General features: G+C 48.7%; 1 protein-coding gene across 1 annotated transcript in view; it reads left to right on the plus strand.

Annotated features, from left to right (window-relative positions):
- Nucleotides 1-216: 216 nt before the first annotated feature.
- The window catches only part of Il22ra1 (interleukin 22 receptor subunit alpha 1), a 22,925-nt gene continuing 3,004 nt past the window's right edge, over nucleotides 217-20,137 (plus strand). Inside the window, exons 1-6 of the mRNA XM_051173693.1 lie at nucleotides 217-471; nucleotides 4,611-4,743; nucleotides 5,149-5,327; nucleotides 8,619-8,794; nucleotides 16,272-16,410; nucleotides 19,905-20,026. Coding sequence (XP_051029650.1) covers nucleotides 429-471; nucleotides 4,611-4,743; nucleotides 5,149-5,327; nucleotides 8,619-8,794; nucleotides 16,272-16,410; nucleotides 19,905-20,026 — 792 coding nt within the window. The 5' untranslated portion in view covers nucleotides 217-428. The remainder of the gene's footprint in view (nucleotides 472-4,610; nucleotides 4,744-5,148; nucleotides 5,328-8,618; nucleotides 8,795-16,271; nucleotides 16,411-19,904; nucleotides 20,027-20,137) is intronic.

Raw genomic sequence — 20,137 nt, forward strand, 5'->3', positions numbered from 1 at the left:
ACAAATCTTCTTGTAATGGAATTATTAAGACAGAAGATATTTATGGGGGGGCAGGCTTTGATTTGTGCCAATTGCTATCTGAGAAGACTGTATTTTGGCTTTGCCTTTCCTATCTCTCAGTGCGCTGATACACCACCAGGGGCCTTGGGATGAATCAGTCACCAGACCAGATAAACAAGCCTTTCTGCTGCTGATGCCTCCTCTGTACCCAAGAAGGGAACCTCCCTTGGATCTCACCCAGGCCCTGGAATTCCTCAGCACCAGACTAGGCACCTTTGTACCCCTGCCCCCACGGGCCTAGATCCTACTCTACTCTCCCCGCCTTATGCAGGGCGGAGCCAGCTGCCAAAGCAGCAAGACTTCACACAGAGCCCAGCCTCCTTGCAGGGTCCAGAGCCGAGGCCCAGAGGGGCCCTTGGCAGGACCCAATGAAGACACTACTGACCTTCCTTGCTGTGGGATCCCTAGCCGGTGAGTGCTTCCTAATCTGCCCTCAATTCCCCCTACCCCAATAGCCCGGGAGCATATTTGCCTCCTCGTGCCCCAAGAGCCTCATAACACCCAGTTTCATTTTCTTCCTTGCTGACACTGGACAGGGTGCCAGGTTTTTCTGGAGATAGAGATGACCTACTCCAGGTAGCTGGAGGGGACAATAGAGTACCCTAGACCCTGGCTTCCTGAAGGGACTCAACCGACCTTCAAGTATACAGGCATTGGCCAGCCGTCTGAAATAGAGGTGCCGAGTCCCCCTCCCCCAGTAGATAGAGTTGGCCCAGGGGTGGGTACCACTTCATGTTCAGCTTCTGACCAAAGATGGGGAGACAGGCTAGACAAAGCTGGAGTTAGGTCACTGCCTCTGTCCATGTCTCCTCAGGCCACTCTGGCTGGACCAGTAACCAAGAGTGGCCAGGTGGGCTGCACTAAAACAACAGAGTGCCCATATAAATGAGACTAAGGACTCACGCAAAGTCCAAAAAGGGAATTTTGGGGTTCATACCCATGAGAACTTCACATAAGATGGGGGATCCTCTCTCAGAAGTCCGAGCTTAGGCATGATGGAAGTGGTCCAGCCGTCTCCTAGACCTTCTTGCCTAGTGTAGAATTCATTCCCTGAAGAGACAAGCCTGCTCTGGCTCCTCTCTCCAAACAGTACAGACCGGCCCTTAGCATCAGCAGGACTTCCTCACAACCCTGCCTGTGAGGGGCTGTGGAGATGAGAAGCAGCAACCCCCCAACAAAAGTGTGTTCTCTTACATCCCACAAGTTGTGGTGTGGAGCTGTGGATCGCCTGACGCTTTAAGAGGGCGGGGGGCACAGAAAGGAGCCCTGAGGTGACAGGTCCCCAACATTAGCCCCAGACACGCAGACACGGGCTCCCACCCCAGCTCTCAGGCCACCTCCAGGTCATGTCAGGCTATGTGTTCTTTCCTTAGCTCCCGCACCAGCTGATACATTGTTTTTCCGCACAAATGTGAAACCTGTCTTTTATAAAGTGGCCAGACAGCCAGACTCCCCACCATACATCTCCTCCTTTCCCGGGGTTTCACAATGTAGACTTTCAACCAGGAAGTGCCGGAATGACACAGGCAGGCGGGAGGGGGGAAACAGACAGACTTAAAGAGGGAAAGGAGCGGAGAGAGGTCTCACTGGCCCCCTGAGTTGGGAGGAGCTCTGCCAAGACCACCTAGCCCACGTCAGAAAAGCCCACTACAGTCCCCGGCCACCCTGCTTCTCTTCAATTCTTTTGTCCAGGGTGCTCCCAGCCTCTCCCAGCCCAGACATCCTACCCAGGACTGTCTCCAGTAGCAGCCTAGTCTGCAGCAGAGTCTAGGAAAGGTTAAGCTCACCCAGACAGACCCCAGCCTTTTCTCAAACCTGCTCTTTCTCTCTCTTCTGCACAGGGCTCACCCCATGCCCCCCCCCCCCACAGAAGCCACTGCTTAAGTCTGTCTTCTTCCTATTGGTCTCTCGCCCCTAGCCTCAGATCCAGCCTCAACAGAGAACTCTAGAACTAGCCTCAAGCCTGCCCAGCCCAGGATCCAAGCAGACAGTTAGCCACATAGCAGCAGCACAGCCACCATACTCGAGCACTGTCCCCAAGGACCCACTGTGTGCACTGTGGTGAAGCCTGGAAAACAAAGGTTAGCACAGCTGCTGTCCCAGACTGACCCAGATTCAGGGAGGTGTAACCAGGGGACCTGCAGTACCAGGGATGGGCTGTTCTGATCATCTGCGCACCCTCACCCCGGGAAGCACACAGGTCTCTCTTGAAAGAGCCCTGTAGACTTGGACTGTAGGAATAGCTACCCTCTCCTCTCATGGCTGTAGTCAGATGTGGGGGAGGAAGGCACAGACACATCAAAGGCATCTGTCCTCAAGGCCTCCACTGAGAGCTCGGCACCTGTCCCTTTCCCACCCTCGCCAACCAGGCTGTTCTGAGCATGCTCAGAACTGGAGTACCTTGGTTGTATTACCCGCCCCTTCTTCCTCACCACAGGCGGGGTCTGGACTGAGGGGAGGGTTCTATAAGGCCCAGGCTCTTCACCCACAAGGACATTGCTTCAGAGGCAGCAAGCCCCTCCATGGTTACCCTGGGACCCAAGCCTGTCTGGTCTTTGCTTTGTCTAAAGCTGAGCAAAATGCCTGAGTTAGAAACAATGGCCGGCAGGCAGGATTCATTTTAGTTTGGAGTTGGGGGTTGGGGGCTAGGGGTTGAAGCCAGAGCCTCATGCCTGTTAAGCCCTGCTCTGTCTCTCAACTCCACCCCTAGCCTCAGTCACGAATTCCTTAGCCTGTCTTCTGCCCTTCTCTCCCCTCCCATCTTCCTTGAACCGATCCCCTGCCAGGACTCAGATCACCGACACCCACTTAGCAGAAATAGAGGAGGATGCTCCTTCCCACACACACTCCTGCTTTTCCAGCCCCTCTCTTATGCCCAGGACAGGCAGGTCCTATGAAGTGCTGGTCACCTTCACAGACCGTGCCCCACTGCTCAGATGAGCCGTCCTTGTAGCCCTGGGACCCTGTCAAATGCTAACCGTGGCACTGGTCAGTAGCCCTGGATGAGCCTCGGTTTCTCTCATTCATGAAATAGGAACAGCAGCAGCCACTATCTCATAGGGTGAGTGTTCAGTGAGTAGAGAGGTTTGGGCTGGTGGTTAGCAGCTGCCATGTCCCTCCCGGGCATCAGCTGCTGCTGTTGTCATCATTATCTGTTGCTAAGTAAGGTAAATTGTCCCCATTCTAAACTTAAGGAAACAAAGATCAAATTGTTTAAACAATTTCCCCTGTGGTGACCTTGCCCATATGTCAGCCTCCTGCCTCCTACAAGGCCTCAGTACAGAAGGTGTCTTTGCTGTCCATGGAGGCTACAAGGCTAGTAGGTGGGGACTGACATGGAAAGAATTCACACTACCTTCTCCACTACTGGGTGAAAGGATTGGCTTCAGACACATGCCGCCTTTAGGCTTCTACCTGGAGAACTCTAAAATAAGATTAAGAATACCAACCTCAGTGTTAAAAAGTGAATGAGCCAGGCAGTGGTGGCACACATCTTTAATCCCAGCACTTAGAAGACAGAGGCAGGTGGATCTCTGTAAGTTCGAGGACAACCTGGTATACAGAGTGAGTTCCAGGAGAGTCAGGGCTACACAGAGAAACCCTGTCTTGAAAACCAAACAAAACCAAAACATCAACAACAAAAAGTGAATGAGACAGTAAGTATTCACAAGGGTGTAAATCTGACAGCTCGGTTACTGCTGGGAGTGGGGGGGGGGGTAGAATTTAATGCACTGTAGCCGCTTCAGGAAACCCCTTGGTAATTCCCTTAAAAGTTAAGAATAAAGAAGGCCAAGGCTCAGTGACAGAATGAATGCCTGAGACCCTGGGTTCCATCCTCAGCACTGTGGTAGGTAGATAAATGAATGGATGGATAGGTAGTCAGACAGAATTATAGAGCTACCAACATGTATACCCAAGAGAATTATATATGAAATTATATCCACTCTAGGTGCATACCAAAGGGAATTGGAAACATGTCCATTTAATTTTTTCCCCACAAATGGTCACATCAGCATTATTCAAAACAGTTAAAAAATTAAAAGCTGGAAATCCAAATGTCCACCATGATAGATAAACAAAATGTGGTATATACATACAGTAGAATATTATCCAGTCATAAAAAATAAACACTGATGCATGCTGTAAATGAAACTTGACAACCTGCTGAATGAAAGAAGCCAGACACAGGGAAAAGCCAGATTGTAAAATAAATGAAAATCTAGAATTGGAAAACTCTAAGAGATTTGTGATTGCCAGGAACCAGGGCTGTGGAGGGATGAGCTGTAATCACCAAATGTGTAGTTCCTTTTGTGTATAATGAAAAAGTTCTAGAATTAGGTAGTTGTGTCATATGCACAGGAGTGGGGATGATCTCAGAAGATGGTGACCCGAACACCTAAATGGCGTATGTCGTGCAGGGTAAACCATAGCTCACTGAGCAGGGAGGGATGTGTGGGAGCAGGGAGCAACACCGGAGAGTGAGGAGCCCCTCTCCTTGAATATGGGAGCCCTCAGCCTACAAACCCACGGCCTCCCCCTGACTCCTGCAGCTCGCACTACTGAGGACACAGCGAGACTCCTTCAATACGTGAGATTCCAGTCCAGGAACTTTGAAAACATCTTGACGTGGGGCAGTGGACCAGACAGCACCCCAGACACCGTCTACAGCGTGGAGTATAAGAGGCAGGTATCTCATGCAACCCAACCTCCTCCTGACTCTGCATTCACAAAACCCAGGTCCCTTCTTAGTCCTGCCATTTCAACATCTGGCAAGTCGCTCCCTGTGTCTGAGCCTCTGTCTTCCCACCTGTAAATTAGGGCTCACCGTGCTTGTGAAAGGGCTGGGTGGCAGAATATGGACTCAAACTGTCAGGGTTCTGTCTAGTCATCATATGTCCACTTCAAACCCTTGATCACAGTCTTCTCCTCTGAGTGCAGCTTCCTCCCCTGAGGTACATCCTTACCTATAAAGACTACTGTGAGAGCTGACCTTACTGTCCACACAGACAGCCTTGGTGTTGAGTAAATATCAGATGCCCTTATCATCATTATTAAACTACTCTGCACCCTGTGTGCCCTCACCTACAGGTACGGAGAGAAAGAGTGGCTGGCCAAGGCAGGCTGCCAGCGGACCACCCAGAAGTACTGCAACTTGACTATGGAGACGGGCAACCTCACCGAACTTTACTATGCCCAGGTCACGGCTGTCAGCCCAGGAAGGAAACATGACAGCAAGAAAACTGACCGTTTCAGCTCACTGCAACACAGTAAGGCGGGGTGCCTGCTCACTTCGGGAAGGGGAGAGGCACATCTGGGGTGAGGGAGAGGCTGGCCTGCACACCTGGAATGGGGAGAGGCTGGCCTGTACATCTGGGGTGAGGGGAGAGGCTGGCCTGCCCATCTGGAGCGGGGAGAGGCTGGCCTGCATATCTAGAGTGGGGAGAGGCTAGCCTGTACATCTGGGATGAGGGGAGAGGCTGGCCTGCATATCTGGAGTGGGGAGAGGCTAGCCTGAACATCTGGGATGAGGGGAGAGGCTGGCCTGCATATCTGGAGTGGGGAGAGGCTAGCCTGTACATCTGGGGTGAGGGGAGAGGATGACATGTGCATTTGGGATGAAGGGGGAGTTCTCAGATCTCTGGAGTGGATGGGGACCCAGCAAGATTCTGCACTAAGGGAAGTGCCTTTCAGGGGAGGTATTCCCGGGTCAGGGCACACCCCAGGGGGTTGTTTCTTTTCTCTACCTCTACTCAAAGCTTCCTAGGTTATAGGAGGCCCCACCACCATAGCCAGGGCTCCTAATTCATTTCTCCACTCTCCTAATACCCCTTGCCCATCCTCCCAGATTTAAAGCCTGCCATCTCTTTTTGTGCTGGTGAGCCTTAGATAAGATCCAGTTCCTCCCTTGGTCCTGCCAGTCCTGCCTAGCCCAGTCCATGGATGAAACACTCTGTATTCAGTGAGTCCCATTCTCTGCTGGCCCCTGCCTCTGTACCTACAGTGCTCCCCAGGTCTGAGGGCTTAGCTCAATATAGACTCCAAAGAGAGGCCCAGCCTCCAGCCCTGACCACATGATCTCAGCCAGTCAAAGCCAGCTGAGATCTGTACTTGTTCTTTATCTTTACTTATTCTCCATCCCAGTGGCCCTCTGATCCAACCAAATGCAAATGAAAAATATTGCATCTGCATAGTCTGTCCACATTCTTGTCCTTGCTATCTGGGCGATACACAACTGTTTACATAGCACTTACACAGTATTAGGCATTATCTGTTAACAGTATACAAGGGCTGTGTTTAGGTTAAGAACAATACTGGACCACTCTACACAATGGACTAAGAACTATGGATTTGTGCATTGGTGAGGCAATCCAGAACCAATCCCCACAGACACTGAGAGATCCTGTGCCATTGTTCATGTCTTCACAGCTCAGGTCACAACTGACAAAGACTGTGTTTGCTTATGTGTATTCTCAATCTCCCCGACAAAGACATGAGCTCCAGGACAGTCTATGGGTCCCACTGTGTTCCAAGCCATTAGCAGAGTGCCTGGTACATAGAAGAAGCTCCATATACAACCAATGAATCCATGAATAAATGAATGAGTGAGTGAATGAATACCAGGTGCCAAACCCTGTACACACACTAAGCATGTGGTGATATCAACTGACTTATGAAGTCACAATTCCCTGTGTTTTGAGACAGGCTCTTAGTCTGTAGTGCTACCAGGCTTGGACATCACTTTATTGCCCATGCTAATCTCAAAATAGTAGTGTCCTAGTTTGCTTTTGTTGCTGTGATAAACACTGACCAAAAGGGAAGCAGGGGCTTATCTAAGGCTTGCATATCCAGATCACAGCTCATCACTAAGGGACACTCTCAAAGCAGGAGCTCAAGGCAGGAACCATGGAGGAAATCTGCCTTCTGACTTGCTCATAGGTTCCCATGCAGCTCATTTTCTGATACAGCCCAGGCCTGCCTGCCTAGGGATGGCACTACCCACAGTGGGCTGGACCAAGAAAATGCCCCACAGACATGCACATGGGCCAATCTGATGGGGGGATTCTGCCTCAGCCTCCTGATCTGGAGTCAAATTCTAGTTTTGGAACTCCTTTTGTCCATATAGCAGTGTTATGAACTTTGCCCATTCTATGAAACACTTTCCTCACCCTGGTTTCCCATAGCTATGAAACAACCCATTCCACAGTAGAATACTAATTTCCTTTCCTTTTTGAGGACATTAATCTCCATTTTTTTCTTTCTTTTTTAATATTTCTCTTTCACATGTATTGTTTATTTGTATTCACACATGTGTCTGTGTGCGTTTAGGTCAGAGGACAACTTTAGGGAGTTTGTTCTTTCTTTCTGTCACATGGTTTCCAGGGATTGGACCTCAAGTCATCAGGCTTGGTGGCGAGCACCCTTACCACTGAGCCATCTTGTCAGTTGTAGCTCTGCTTTCCAACTTCATTGGAGTAAACACTCTTTGGCTATGCTGTTCTAAACCTTGAAGGACAACAAATCAGTATTAGACTTGTGCAAAAATAGATTCACATACTCCTGAAACTGGATGAGAGATTTTTGTGTGCCCACATTGCCATGAATGAAATAGCCATAGCAATCATTATATCATTAAAAAGGTATGCAGGGGCCGGAGACGTGGCTCAGCCAGCTCTTGCTGTGTAACTGTGAGGGCTTCAGTTCGAATTCCCAACACCCATGTAGAAATGTAAGCATGCCTGTGACCCCATTGCTGCAGTGTGGATACACGTGGAGCCTAGGAGCTCATGGGCCAAGCCAGGCTAGCAGAAATGAAGAACCTCCAGTTCAGTGAGAGAGGGTTCCTAACTCAAGACACCTAACAGTCTGACTGGCAAGCTAGCTCAGCAATTAAGAGCCCTTGCTGCTCTTGCAGAGGACCCAGGTTCAATTCCAAGCACCCACATGGCAGCTGACAACCATCTGAACTCAGTTTTCAATCTCCTTGGACAACAGGTAGACATGTATTGCACATACAGACATGTGAGCAACACCCACATACATAGAATAAACCCAATATCCTCCTCTGGCCTCCAAATGCACACAGACAGACAGACAGACAGACAGACACACACACACACACACACACACACACACACACACACACACACACACTATTGTTTTGCTTTTTTTTCTTTTAAGGTATTGTAAAACAGTGAAAGTCATTTGGAAAATTCCATCTTGAGAGAGAAGTCTTGAGAGCAGAAGTGTTAGCATTGGGCCTGGCATTATTTACACTCTGTCTGGACGCATCAGCCATTGATGGCCCGGAAGTTGTCATCGCAGTAGTCTAAGGGGAAGGATATTCCGGGCACACTCACACTGGGGATGCCAGGGCTAGGATGCATCAAGGCAGAACTAAGGGTTAGTACCCTTCCAGTCTGGGTACCTTCCACCCACCTTCTATCACCCCTGGACAGCCTCATTCTTTGACACCAGCTACCCAAAGACCTCTTCTCAGATGCTGAGTTAGTTGCTGCTCCACAAATCATTCTGGGCTTTTTTTCTCTCCCCATTTCTAGCTACTATCAAACCACCAGATGTGACCTGTATCCCCAAAGTGAGGTCCATTCAGATGCTGATCCACCCCACGTTCACACCCATCCGCTCGGAAGATGGCCACCAGCTAACTCTGGAGGAGATTTTCCGTGACCTGTTCTACCACTTAGAACTCCGAGTCAACCACACCTACCAAATGGTAAATATAGATCATACCCCATGCCTTCTTGGGAACCCCCTTCCCTCCCAAGAATATTGGGCTGCTTGCAGCAAAAATGATAATTGTATAAAATGGCACTTCCCAAAAAAATGTCCTTGTAGGGCTCCTAGAATTCTAGTGGAATCATGAGGCACGATCTCCGGCTGTAGGATCATATAGCATCTTCCAGGCTTTAACAAGTCCTGCAGAACCAAAGTTTCAATTTTGTACCATGCAAACTTTTCATATGTATTGGACCAGATTCCTTTTGTTTGTTGGGTACATTGGTTGGTGCTTGTATGTTTGAGTCAGAGTAACACTCTATAATCCAAGATGGCCTGGAACTCACTAAAAAGTCATAGCAATCCTCCTGCATCAGCACTAGTATTACAGGCATGCGTCGCTGGGCCTAATTCAGAAAGCTTTATTGTTTTTGTTTTTGCCTAATATCCTGCAATATCCCAGAGAACAATATATTTCTATTAATAGTCCCAGTTGTTGTCTGTCTCTCTTTTGATTTTTGAGACAGGTTTTCTCTGTGTAGCCCTGGCTGTCCTGTAACTCACTATGGAGTCTAGGCTTGCCTTCGCCTCCCAAATACTGGGATTAGTGTGGGCCACCACCTCCCAGTCATTTTCTTTAGGAAATGTTGGTGTCATAGGATAGTAGCCATAACTTTGAGAGTCCTTGCCTAGCATGTTCAAAGCTCTGGGTTTGGTTCTCAAAATCATAGAAACAAAGTAGGGTGGTGTATGCTTCTAATCCCAGATCAGAGGTGGAGGCAGGAGGGTCAGGAGTTTGGGACCATTCTTGGGCAACAAGTTTGACAGCACTCTGGCCTGTGTGAGACTGTGTCTAAAAGAGAGAGAGAGAGAGAGAGAGATTAAAATCCTGAAGTCAGCCTGGAAGTGTTTGGGGAAACTGTGTGCAGGGAGTGGCTTACGATGGGCCCTAACAAAAGGTCAAACTGACAAGTGGCAGACAGTATGCAAATGATCTGAGCTTGTGTGCTCCCAGTATGTACCATTAATTCATGACTCAGCTGGGTGAATGTTTATTTCCTCCTCTGCAGTTCTGAAAGAAAAAAAAAATCCCTCAATGAGTGAATAACCTAGAGGGTGGGGGAGAGGCTAAAACAAGAATTGGAACAGGCAAGACTTCATGTCAGCTCAGCACGACCTAAGAGACTGGAAAACTCTGGGGTGTCCATGCCACTTTCTGAGGCATGCAAAGCTGTCACTTATTTTCACCATGCCACACCCCAAAGCTCCATAGGTGGGAGCCAGTGTCTCTGTCTTTGGGGTGAGAAGACACAGATTCAGAGAGGTTAAGCTACTTAATGGACAAAGGTCAGCACCTTCATAGATGCCAGCAAAGCCTCCATTTATTGTGGCACCATGATCAGAAAGAGAAGCAGGACCATGTACAGTATTTATTTTCAAAAGCACAAAGCTGGCCACTGTGGCTGCAGCGTGAAGCCACATGAGGCAGTTTTCCCGCACGTGCCCTGGACCAGTGGTATCAGAGCCTCCCTGGGTACTTGCTCAAAGCTCAGCTCTGGGGGGGTGGGGGGCAGAAATAACTTAAGGAACAAAAGGAGTCTCAAAGGTGTCAGCTGACAAGGCAGGAGAGGTGTGGCAGAGTAGAGCAATGCAGATCACAGAAGCAGGGGACACGGGAAGAGGCCAGGCATCAGAGACATATAGCCAGTGACCTCCGTCCTTCAGAAGATCACATCCCACCTCTCACCACTTCCTAGTGAAGCCACCAAATTACAAGTCCATTCGACAGGTCAGAACCTGGGCAATCCGTCTTCTTAGACACACCCTCATACACACACACACACACACACACACACACACACACACACACACACACTCACACAGAGACAGCCTCATGGTCTCCTAAGTGGTTCTCAATTCAATCAAGCTGATGAGATTAACCATCAGGGGCCCCTCCCAGTCTGCGCCGATGTTCCCAGCTGCCTGTCTTAGACCTGGATTGTAGTGATCATCCCACAGGGGGACTCTTCCCTCGCCTTGAAGCTTAAGAACCTCCTGTGTGGAGAGACTGTGGGAGACATGCTTGAGACTGTTAGGACGTGGGGTACAGGTGGTGGAGGAAAATTCTACAGTTGTCATGGGAACAGCAAGAGATTACCTTGTCATCAAAGCAGTTCCGTCTGATAAATATTTGGGTTGGACTAAAGATTTTATGATTCTTGATTTCTGATTTGATTTGGCCTCTTGTCTGTGAGCCTGCTCTATCTGAATTAGGCTTTTTGAACTTGTGAAGGTTTATTTTATGGCCTGTCATCTTCTGAAGAGAGTAAGTGTGTTCAGAGATGTAGGGTAGTGTGTTCTACAAACACCAACTAGATAGTGGAGCCCCCAACATCAGTATCTTTTCTGATATTGGGATGGGGGGCGTCTGTGTTGTTCTTTCAGCTAATGAGAATACTGAACTCTTCAACTAGGCGTATGAGTGTATTTCCCCTTAGTTAGTTGTGTGCATTTTTCTGTCATCCATTTTGAAACCCTTATTAAACATATGCTTGCATGACTATCACGTCTTCCTGATAAGTTGGCCTCTAATCATGATGAAATTCCCCTTTTTGTCTCCTGTTGAAGCCCACTTTATCTGACTTGGATATTGCCGCTCCAGTCTCCTTATAGTGTACACAGTATATACATAAACATACATATTTAAAGATTTATTTAATGTCTATGGGACTGCACACATGTCTGTGTATCACATGTGAAGGCATACATGTATCACATCAGAAGAAGGCATCAGATCCCCTGGAACTGGAGTTATGGATGGTTGTAAGCTATCATATAGGTGCCGAGAACTGAATCTGGCTCCTCTGCAAGATTAGTGAGGGCTCCCAACCACTGAGCCATCTCTCCAGGCCCCAGAAGAGAAGCTGGAAAGATGGGCTCTGACATGGGAACCGAACTCTCAGGGGTTTTGTTGTAAACCTTGGCCTTTAATGTCTGAGCTATCTATCCAGCCCTCACGCCTTCCTATAACCATTTATCTTTAGCCTGTGTCTTTATATTTAAAAAGCATCTATGAAGACAATGTTCTGACAGTGTACTCCTTTTAAGGCTTATTTTATGTATGTGTGCACATGTAGGGGCATTTATGTGTCACAGCACTTGTGTGGAGGTCACAAGACATCTTGAAGGAATTGATTCTATCCTTTTACCTCTCGAGTTTGAACTCAGGCTATCAGCCTTGGCGACAATCACCCTTACCCCCTGAGCCATGCCATAAAAATTAATTCTCCTCTTTCCATTTTTGTAATGTGTGGAATCGAACTCAGAGCCTTACAAGTGCTAGATGAGCCCTAGCACTGGGCCACCCCCCCCCAGACCTAAAGTCATCCTTTTAAGGTGCAGAGTCCAGAGGTTCCGAGCACCACAGAGGGGCACACTGTCCTTCCCACTTACCACAACTCATCCCATCAATTTGTCTTCAGGTTTCTGTTTCCTCTCCTTTCCAAACCATTGTTAAGGTTGCTTCGCATTTTTTTTAAATCAGATATTGTGTTGTTCAGTTCTGCAGTTTCCATATTTATATTTACCATACATTATTGATATAGATGGATGTTTCCTGTCCTGACCACCTGTTTCCAAATACCCAGCAGCCACCTTCCAAAATACCACACAGATGCTTATGTTAATTATAAATGCTCAGCCAATAACTCAGGCTTATTACTAGCTAAGTTTTACATTTAAATTAACCTATTTCTATTAGTCTCTGTAAAGCCTGGGGCTTTACCTGTCCCCTAGCATCTTGCTTTCTGAGTGGCTGGCTGATGTCTCTCCTGACTCCGCCCTCCTTCCCATCTTTCTCAGTTTGGTTTTCCCACCTAACCTCCCATCGAGCTACCTGCCTGTCAGCTTTTGATTAACCAATGGGAGTAATACATACGTATTCATGGTGTAGTTGTTCCACAGCATGCTGAGATGTATTTATTTGCTGCATTTTGTGCATGTGTAAATGTGCCCATGGCACAAGTCAGAGGGCATGCAGGAGTTGGTTCTCTCCTTCCTGCAGGTGGATCCTGAGGATTGAACTCAGATCCCCAGGCTTTGCAGCAAGCACCATTATCTGCTGAGCCACCTCACCTGTCCTTGTTTATTCATTATGAACATATTTTCTTTTACTTACTTGAATTATAGATGATTCAAAGTTATTGTATGTTAATCCCAACATTCTGGTCATGTTTGGGGTCATAATCTTTGTTTTCCTTGTACATTTTGTAATATAGCCTAAAAATTATGAATGCCACCTTGAAGTGACTCTGGCTTGTGTTATAACCTCCAAGGGTGTGTAGATTAGTCTTTGTTCTTTTTGGGGGGTGGATTTTGTTGTTTGTTTCTAACAAAATCTCCCACTGTAGCCCAAGCTAGCCTGGAACTTATTATTATTAACTAAGGATGCCCTCAAACTGGCAGTAATCCTCCTATCTCTGCCTCCTGACTGACTGCCACCATGCTCAACTTTCTGTGGTGTTTTTGCATTAACTTGGCTGAACTTTACCCTCTGACATCTCCATTCAGTCTTTTAATCTTATTTAAGCTTGGAGGCTGTCTCAAGCATGCAGTGTGTATCTTATTTAGGCATGGAGGCTACCTCACACATGCAGTGTGTATTTGAAGACCTGCAGGGGTAGAGCTGAGTTCACACAGAGATCCTGGGCCTCCTCCACAGAGTGTTCCCCACAACCCCTCAAAGTGTAGGTTGGAATCTACCTTCAGGATAAAAGACACTTAAAAATGTTGGTTGCTTCTATTCCTCCCTCATCTCCCAGCACTCCCTCCTGTAGATGGTTAATTTAATCTCTTTTCGTCACCATGTCAAAATATCTGACAGGAAAACTTAAAGGGAAGAATTCTCTCTTGGGCTCTTGGCTCCAGAGGACTCTGCCTGCGGTTGCTAAGACTGTGCACTTGGGCAGAATTCATGGTGCCCAGAACATACTACAGAGAAGGCTTTTCATACACAGAAAATAGAAAGCAGAGAGAGGGAGGGCAGGGGAGGGCAGGGGAGGGCAGGGGAGGGCAGGGGAGGAGCAGAACGGAAGAGATGGCTCAGGGGTTAAGAGTGTGCACTGCTCTTACAGAGATCTCAAGTTTGGTTCCAGCACCCAAGTCAGGCACCTCACAACTGCAGGTAACTCCAGCTTCCAAAGACCCTGTACACACACACACACACACACACACACACAATTTAAATAAAAAATGAAAGCAGGAGTGGGGGTCAGGAAGGGGTTAGGGACACAGTATCTCCAAGGACCCACCCCTTGACCCTTGACCTACTTCTTCCAGCCAAGTCCTGCCTCCTGAAGTTTCCAGAACCTCTCAAAATAAAAATATTGCCCTCATCTGGGAACCAAGCAGCTGAAACATGAACCTATGTATGACATCTCATACCCAGCTGTCATAGGCATGTTAATAGTTGTTATTTGGGGGACAGTCCATCCCATAAAGGGTATACATCCCCAGAATAGGGTGAAAAGTGAGCAGACATGAAAGGAAGAGAGCAAGGTGGGAAGTCGGAGGGTGACAGGCACAGGCCAGGCCAAGACGGAGACAAGGAAAGCCTGGTGACTGCCCTGGGCTTGGACCAAGGAATATTTAACATCTTCAGGGTTGGTTGTTTGAGCTCTACAAGAGTAATTTATGAAATATATCCACATACCCCACCCACTTCACAAAGCTATCCCCGTCCCTACCAGCCTGGGGCCCTCCCCCATCAACCGGCACTTGACTAAACCTTGGCCTCTCGTGTCCAGAAAAGAGAAAGCATGGCTGAAGTGCAGAGAGGAAAAAAGGCCTGCTGCTTTAAGGGAAGCTGTTGCCACAGAGGATGAGTGAAGTTTGGGAGTGCAAGGATGGGTATGGGGATGTGTGGCATAGGGGTGCCTGCCTGCCTGCTGCCACCCAGCAGGTCCATCAGAGACCCTTCAGAGTCATACAGTGATGGCTACAGGTCCAGACAAGATCATTAAGCGACCAAAAAGAGAAAGATGGGTGAAGAGTTCACAAGGCATGGATGACACTGAGGGGCTAAAACAGGCGGCCTAGCCACAGAGTGACAGGAGCTGACAGGAACCCCCCAAGAGTGGCATGGGGCAGGCAAGTTGGAGGGATCTAAGACAAGGGAATTAGAGAAACCTGGGGAAGGAAACCCACAAGTTATCACCACAAAGACGAGCAGGAAATAAACCCTGGCTTACTCAAGTCAGGGGTTCACCAGTGGCCCAGGGCCCTGCATCCTCAGAGCCTTGAGCCAGAGAAGCTGTAGATGGGGTTTGACTGGGATGTTGTCTGGGGCCTAGTCTCTGAAGGAGAGAACTGTAAATCTAGACAGTGGCATCAAGATGAATGTACCAGTGGGCAGGGACCAAGCCAGAGACAAGTGACCGGCCAGGGGCCACTGCAGTGTCCAGGCTGGGGACTGCAGGTCAGAAGGGGCAGAAGGGTGGAGGAACATAAAAGTGGGGGCAGGGTTGATAATGGAGGGAGCCGGGGAGAGGCAGAGATGGGGGTGGCACTCATGCTGTCACCGCAACAGCTGGTATCTGTAGGCTGTCACGATATGACAGACCAGGTTCTATGTGAAAGGTTCAAAGAGCTTGAACGCTGATTGAATTGAAGATAAAAGAACAAAGAGCCACCAGCTGAACCAGCGGGTCAGGCCAGCTGATGGGGTCATCTTAGTGTCAGGAAGAGGGATGAGGGATGAGCATGTGCATCATGTGTGTGTCTGTGTGTGTGTGATGTGTACATCTGTGTGTCTGTGCGAGTCTGTGTGCCTGTGTGTGTCTGTGTGTGTATCTGTCTATGTGCGGTGCCTACATCTGTGTTTCTGTGTGTGTGTGTGTTGTGTACATCTGTGTGTCTGTGTGCCTGTGTGTGTCTGTGTGTGTATCTGTCTATGTGTGGTGTGTACATCTGTGTGTCTGTGTGAGTCTGTGTGTCTGTGTGTGTATCTGTCTATGTGTGGTGCCTACATCTGTGTTTCTGTGTGAGTCTGTGTGCCTGTGTGTGTCTGTGTGTGTGTGGTGTCTACATCTGTGTGTCTGTGTGAGTCTGTGTGTCTGTGTGTGTATCTGTCTATGTGTGGTGTCTACATCTGTGTGTCTGTGTGAGTCTGTGTGCCTGTGTGTGTCTATGTGTGGTGTGTACATCTTTGTGTCTGTGTGAGTCTGTGTGTCTGTGTGTGTTTGTGTCTGTGAGTCTGTGTGTGTGGTGTGTACATCTGTGTGTCTGTGTGAGTCTGTGTGCCTGTGTGTGCCTGTGTGTATATATCTGTCTGTGTGTGGTGTGTGTTGTATACATCTGTGTGTTTGCGTGAGCCTGTGTGTCTGTGTATGTGTCTATGTGAGTCTGTGTGTGTATGTGTGTGTGTGTGTGTGTGCAGTCACAGTGTACAGTGATGTTGGGTTCTCTGTCCATTTCAGCACCTTGAAGGCAAACAGAGAGAATATGAATTCCTTGGCCTGACTCCTGACACAGAGTTCCTCGGAGCCATCACAATTTTGGCTCCAATGTGGTCCAAGGAGAGTGCTCCCTACATGTGCCGAGTGAAGACACTGCCTGGTGAGTCCAACTGAGGCCGTGGGGGAGGATTCCTGAGTGCCCAGCTTAACTCCTCTCCTCCCTCCCTGTAACCAAGGGGATGCTTGGCAGTGCTCTGAGAACCCTCGGAGATTGGTGTTATCATAGTAAGATTGATCTTTTTTTATCCACAGCTGAGTTGTCTAATAGGTTCACTTAGTGAATGTTTGTTTAATCGCCACCCTCAGCCAACACCTGAATTTCTTTTTTTCAGGCCAGCTTTGTGTAAACTCTGGGAAAGCAAACATGTACATTACCAACTCAAGGAGCGTATACTAGGGGAGGAGGTGTGCAGGGGTGGGGACAGAAACGGTAAAATGATCCTTATATCTTCAAAGCCAACGAACCATAATGGTGATAATGATGGCTTGCATATCTGCTGAGCAGACCAGGGACTAGTCACTGGGACTCCCTCATAGTCTGGGGAACAGGTACTCCAATTACTTTCATTCTACAGCAGAGGAAACAGGTTCAGAGTGGTTACATATTTTACCCAAGGTCACACAAGAAGGGAAGGATGGGATGAGGCTCAAATCCAGTGACTCTGTGCTAACCACTGTGCTACAGTGTACTTTTGAGTCATCTACTCAGGGAGATACTGGCATGGCCCTTCCTCTAGCACGTTCTCGGGACTTGGGTTATGGCTCAGTAGCAGAGCATAGGCAAGGTTTGGGGTTCCATCCCTAACCATGGGAAGCAGACCATCGAAAGCTTTGGAGCATCTGCTCTTTGGTTAGACTTATGTTCCCAAGCAAGTTAGAAGAGTTGTCATGCTTCCAGCTGCCAGTTAGAGCAGGACGGTGATGTCAGCGGGTGGGGATGTCTCAGAACTCAGTTTGAGAATTGGATGACAGTGTATGACACTGGGTGAAAAAAATGGTCCTGTCCTCAAACTCAGCCCATCAGAATCTGCAAGACACTGGCTTCTCTGCCTGAGTCCAGGGCATTATCAGGCAGGAGACACAGCTGGAGGACAACCAGCCCTGGCCAATAGCATGGGGCATGCCCTTCCTTCGTGAGGGACCCAGGCACCAGAATAGAACCTGGCAAGCAGGAGGCTAGAAACAGAAACCACTCTGTGAGTGCCAAGCTGGGCCATGTATAATGTGATCTTTGACCTTCACCCTGACCTGGTTGGATATGTTTCATCTGTCCCCAGACTCCCCATCCCACCCTGCTTCTGGACAGCAGACTGGCCACTCCTCACCCATCCTCCTATGCGTTTGACCTCACATGAACTGGCTTGCAATGTCACATGTCACACTAGGTTTTGTTTGGGTTTGGGTTTTTTGTTATGTTTTAGCCAAGGCTAGTCTCCAGCTCCTGATCCTCCTGCCTCAGCCTCCTGAGACTTGAGACCATCACTGCTTTCAGCTGAAGCTTGCTTTTCTTGGCTGTTTCTTTCCAATGGGCCTAAAGAACAAAGTATGTTACAAGCACTTCCTGCAATTACGAACAACTCCGATGCCAACATGTCAGCTGCTTTATGCATTCTTTCAATGCACATATTACTTAATTTTTAAAACAACCCTCCCCCCAAAATGTTGGTAGCATAACCCTCATTTTACACAGAGGAACTCCAGCTCTTAAGTAACTTGTCCATGACTACACAGCTGGTCAGTGAACCCAGTTAGATTTGCCTGACTCTAACCTTCACCTTGCAATCTAGTGTACAGCAGCTAACTCTGCACTTCCATTCCAGAGTGAACCATCCTGCCCTTGATCTTAGTCTAGGTTTGGCCTCTTCCAGATCCCAGAATCCCCTCTTTGTTTCCTCAGGATGCCTGGGAGTTACAGAATATCATCCCAGCATCATGGTGGGGGAAAGGTGTCTCAATGTTTTTTTACCTTTTTATCTTTCACAAACGGAGGCATGATTGTACACTGTCTGTGGGAATAAACTCTGAAGTCATACTCTTTCCACTGAGGAGCTGTGTGACCTTAGGCAAGTCGCTGAACTTCTCTGGGCATCATCCTTGTTGCCTAGAAGAGGAAAGCATCCCCATCCTTCTGTGTGTTCTGGTGATTTGCTGGGCAAGCCTGTGCATGCAGGTAAAGGTAAAGCATAACAATCTCAAGCAACTATTACTTCAGATGCTAGATCAGACAGGGCTGCACAACAGGGGATGCTCAGCTCATGGATAGCAAAACAGACCGCTAATGTCCCTGTTCCTCATTTTCAGGTTGTCATCATTATTTCCTCACCCTGCTTCCACATGGGTGGAAAGCTATTGGGCCAAGGGTGTCCATGTCCCTGTCTTGTCCTGGTACACAGAGTGGTGGCCTTCCTCTAACATTGCCATAGTGTAGAGACATGCACATCGTTCTTCTCACTGTAGCAGTAACAGGGGTGCCAGTAACAGGGACCGGCCCATGACTTCAGGCTGACCCAGATCCCCCAAGGCCCTGGACTGAAGAAGGCTGGAGGTCAGGGTTCTGAGATCTCTACAATATCTGGTAACAGACTCCCTCACTGAAGCCAGCTGGGGTCACATGGAGGTCATGAAGAGAAGCAGGCAATGTGGGGCCCAGGACCCCAGATAATATAAACAGCCGGTCACTGGAGCTTCCACCAGCCTGTGCCTCCCCAGGCTTTCACCGGTGTCACTCAGGCTAACAACAGGACAGCGACAGCTGTCTGGAATTTCCACCTCAGTAGTTCTCAACCTTCCTAATGCTTCGACCCTTTATTACAGTCCCTCATGCTGTGGTGGCTCCCATCCATGAGTTTATTTTCATTGCTACTTCATAACTGTAATTTTGAGAATGTTATGAATCATAATATAAATATCTGTGTTTTATGACAGTCTTAGGCAACCCCTGTTTGCGACCCCCAGGTTGAGAAGCACTGTTCTGGATCCTTCTAGACCACGCCCTATCTGACACTTAGAAGCCCCTGTGCCTATGACAAAGCTTGTGTCCTGACCAGGCTCACCACCCCACCCACACCCACCCCTGCTGACTAGCTAGCATACAGATGCTTGAGGCCCAGAGAGTGATTAGAGAGTATCTAGACGTAGGGTCTGAGTGAGCTGGCCATGTGGGCTGGGACATCGGTGACCAGCTGAGGCCCCTGGCTATGTGAGTTGGAGCCGTGCTGAGGAAAGAGACCTGAAAAGAGGCCTTCCCTGTCTCACGTTTGTTTGTAAGACACGATCTCTCACATAGCCTAGAATAGCCTGGAACTCACCCTGTACCAGGCAGGGGATTGCCTTGAATGTCCCATCCTGTCTCTGCCCCCCCCAAGATGCTGAGATTTCCAGTCCGCTCCCTACTTACTCGGTGCTTTATTGAGTCCAGGGCTTTCCGGATGCTAGGTAAGGGCACCACCAACTGAGCTGCACCCCTAGCAATGCATTTTGCCCTAGAAGGCGGTGAAGAACTCATCTTGACTAAGAGGGTCACATCAGTTTTGCTCAGGACGGGGCTCGGACACCTCCGAGCCTCACACACGCTTCTCCTGTCCTCTTCTGCAGACCGGACGTGGGCCTACTCCTTCTCAGGCGCTGTGCTCTTCTCCATGGGTTTCTTCGTCGGCTTGCTCTGCTATCTAGGCTACAAATACATCACCAAGCCACCAGTACCTCCTAACTCCTTGGTGAGTCACCCACCTGGGACCAGAGAGGAGAGTCTTGAGGGAGATCCTCCAAGTCCCAGAGGACAGGGGAGGCCCTGAGTAGTGCAGAGTTCTGCCTCAAAGCAGATGGGT

The sequence above is a fragment of the Phodopus roborovskii genome, unplaced genomic scaffold (genome assembly GCF_943737965.1).
Source record: "Phodopus roborovskii unplaced genomic scaffold, PHOROB, whole genome shotgun sequence".
Taxonomy (NCBI): Eukaryota; Metazoa; Chordata; class Mammalia; order Rodentia; family Cricetidae; genus Phodopus; species Phodopus roborovskii.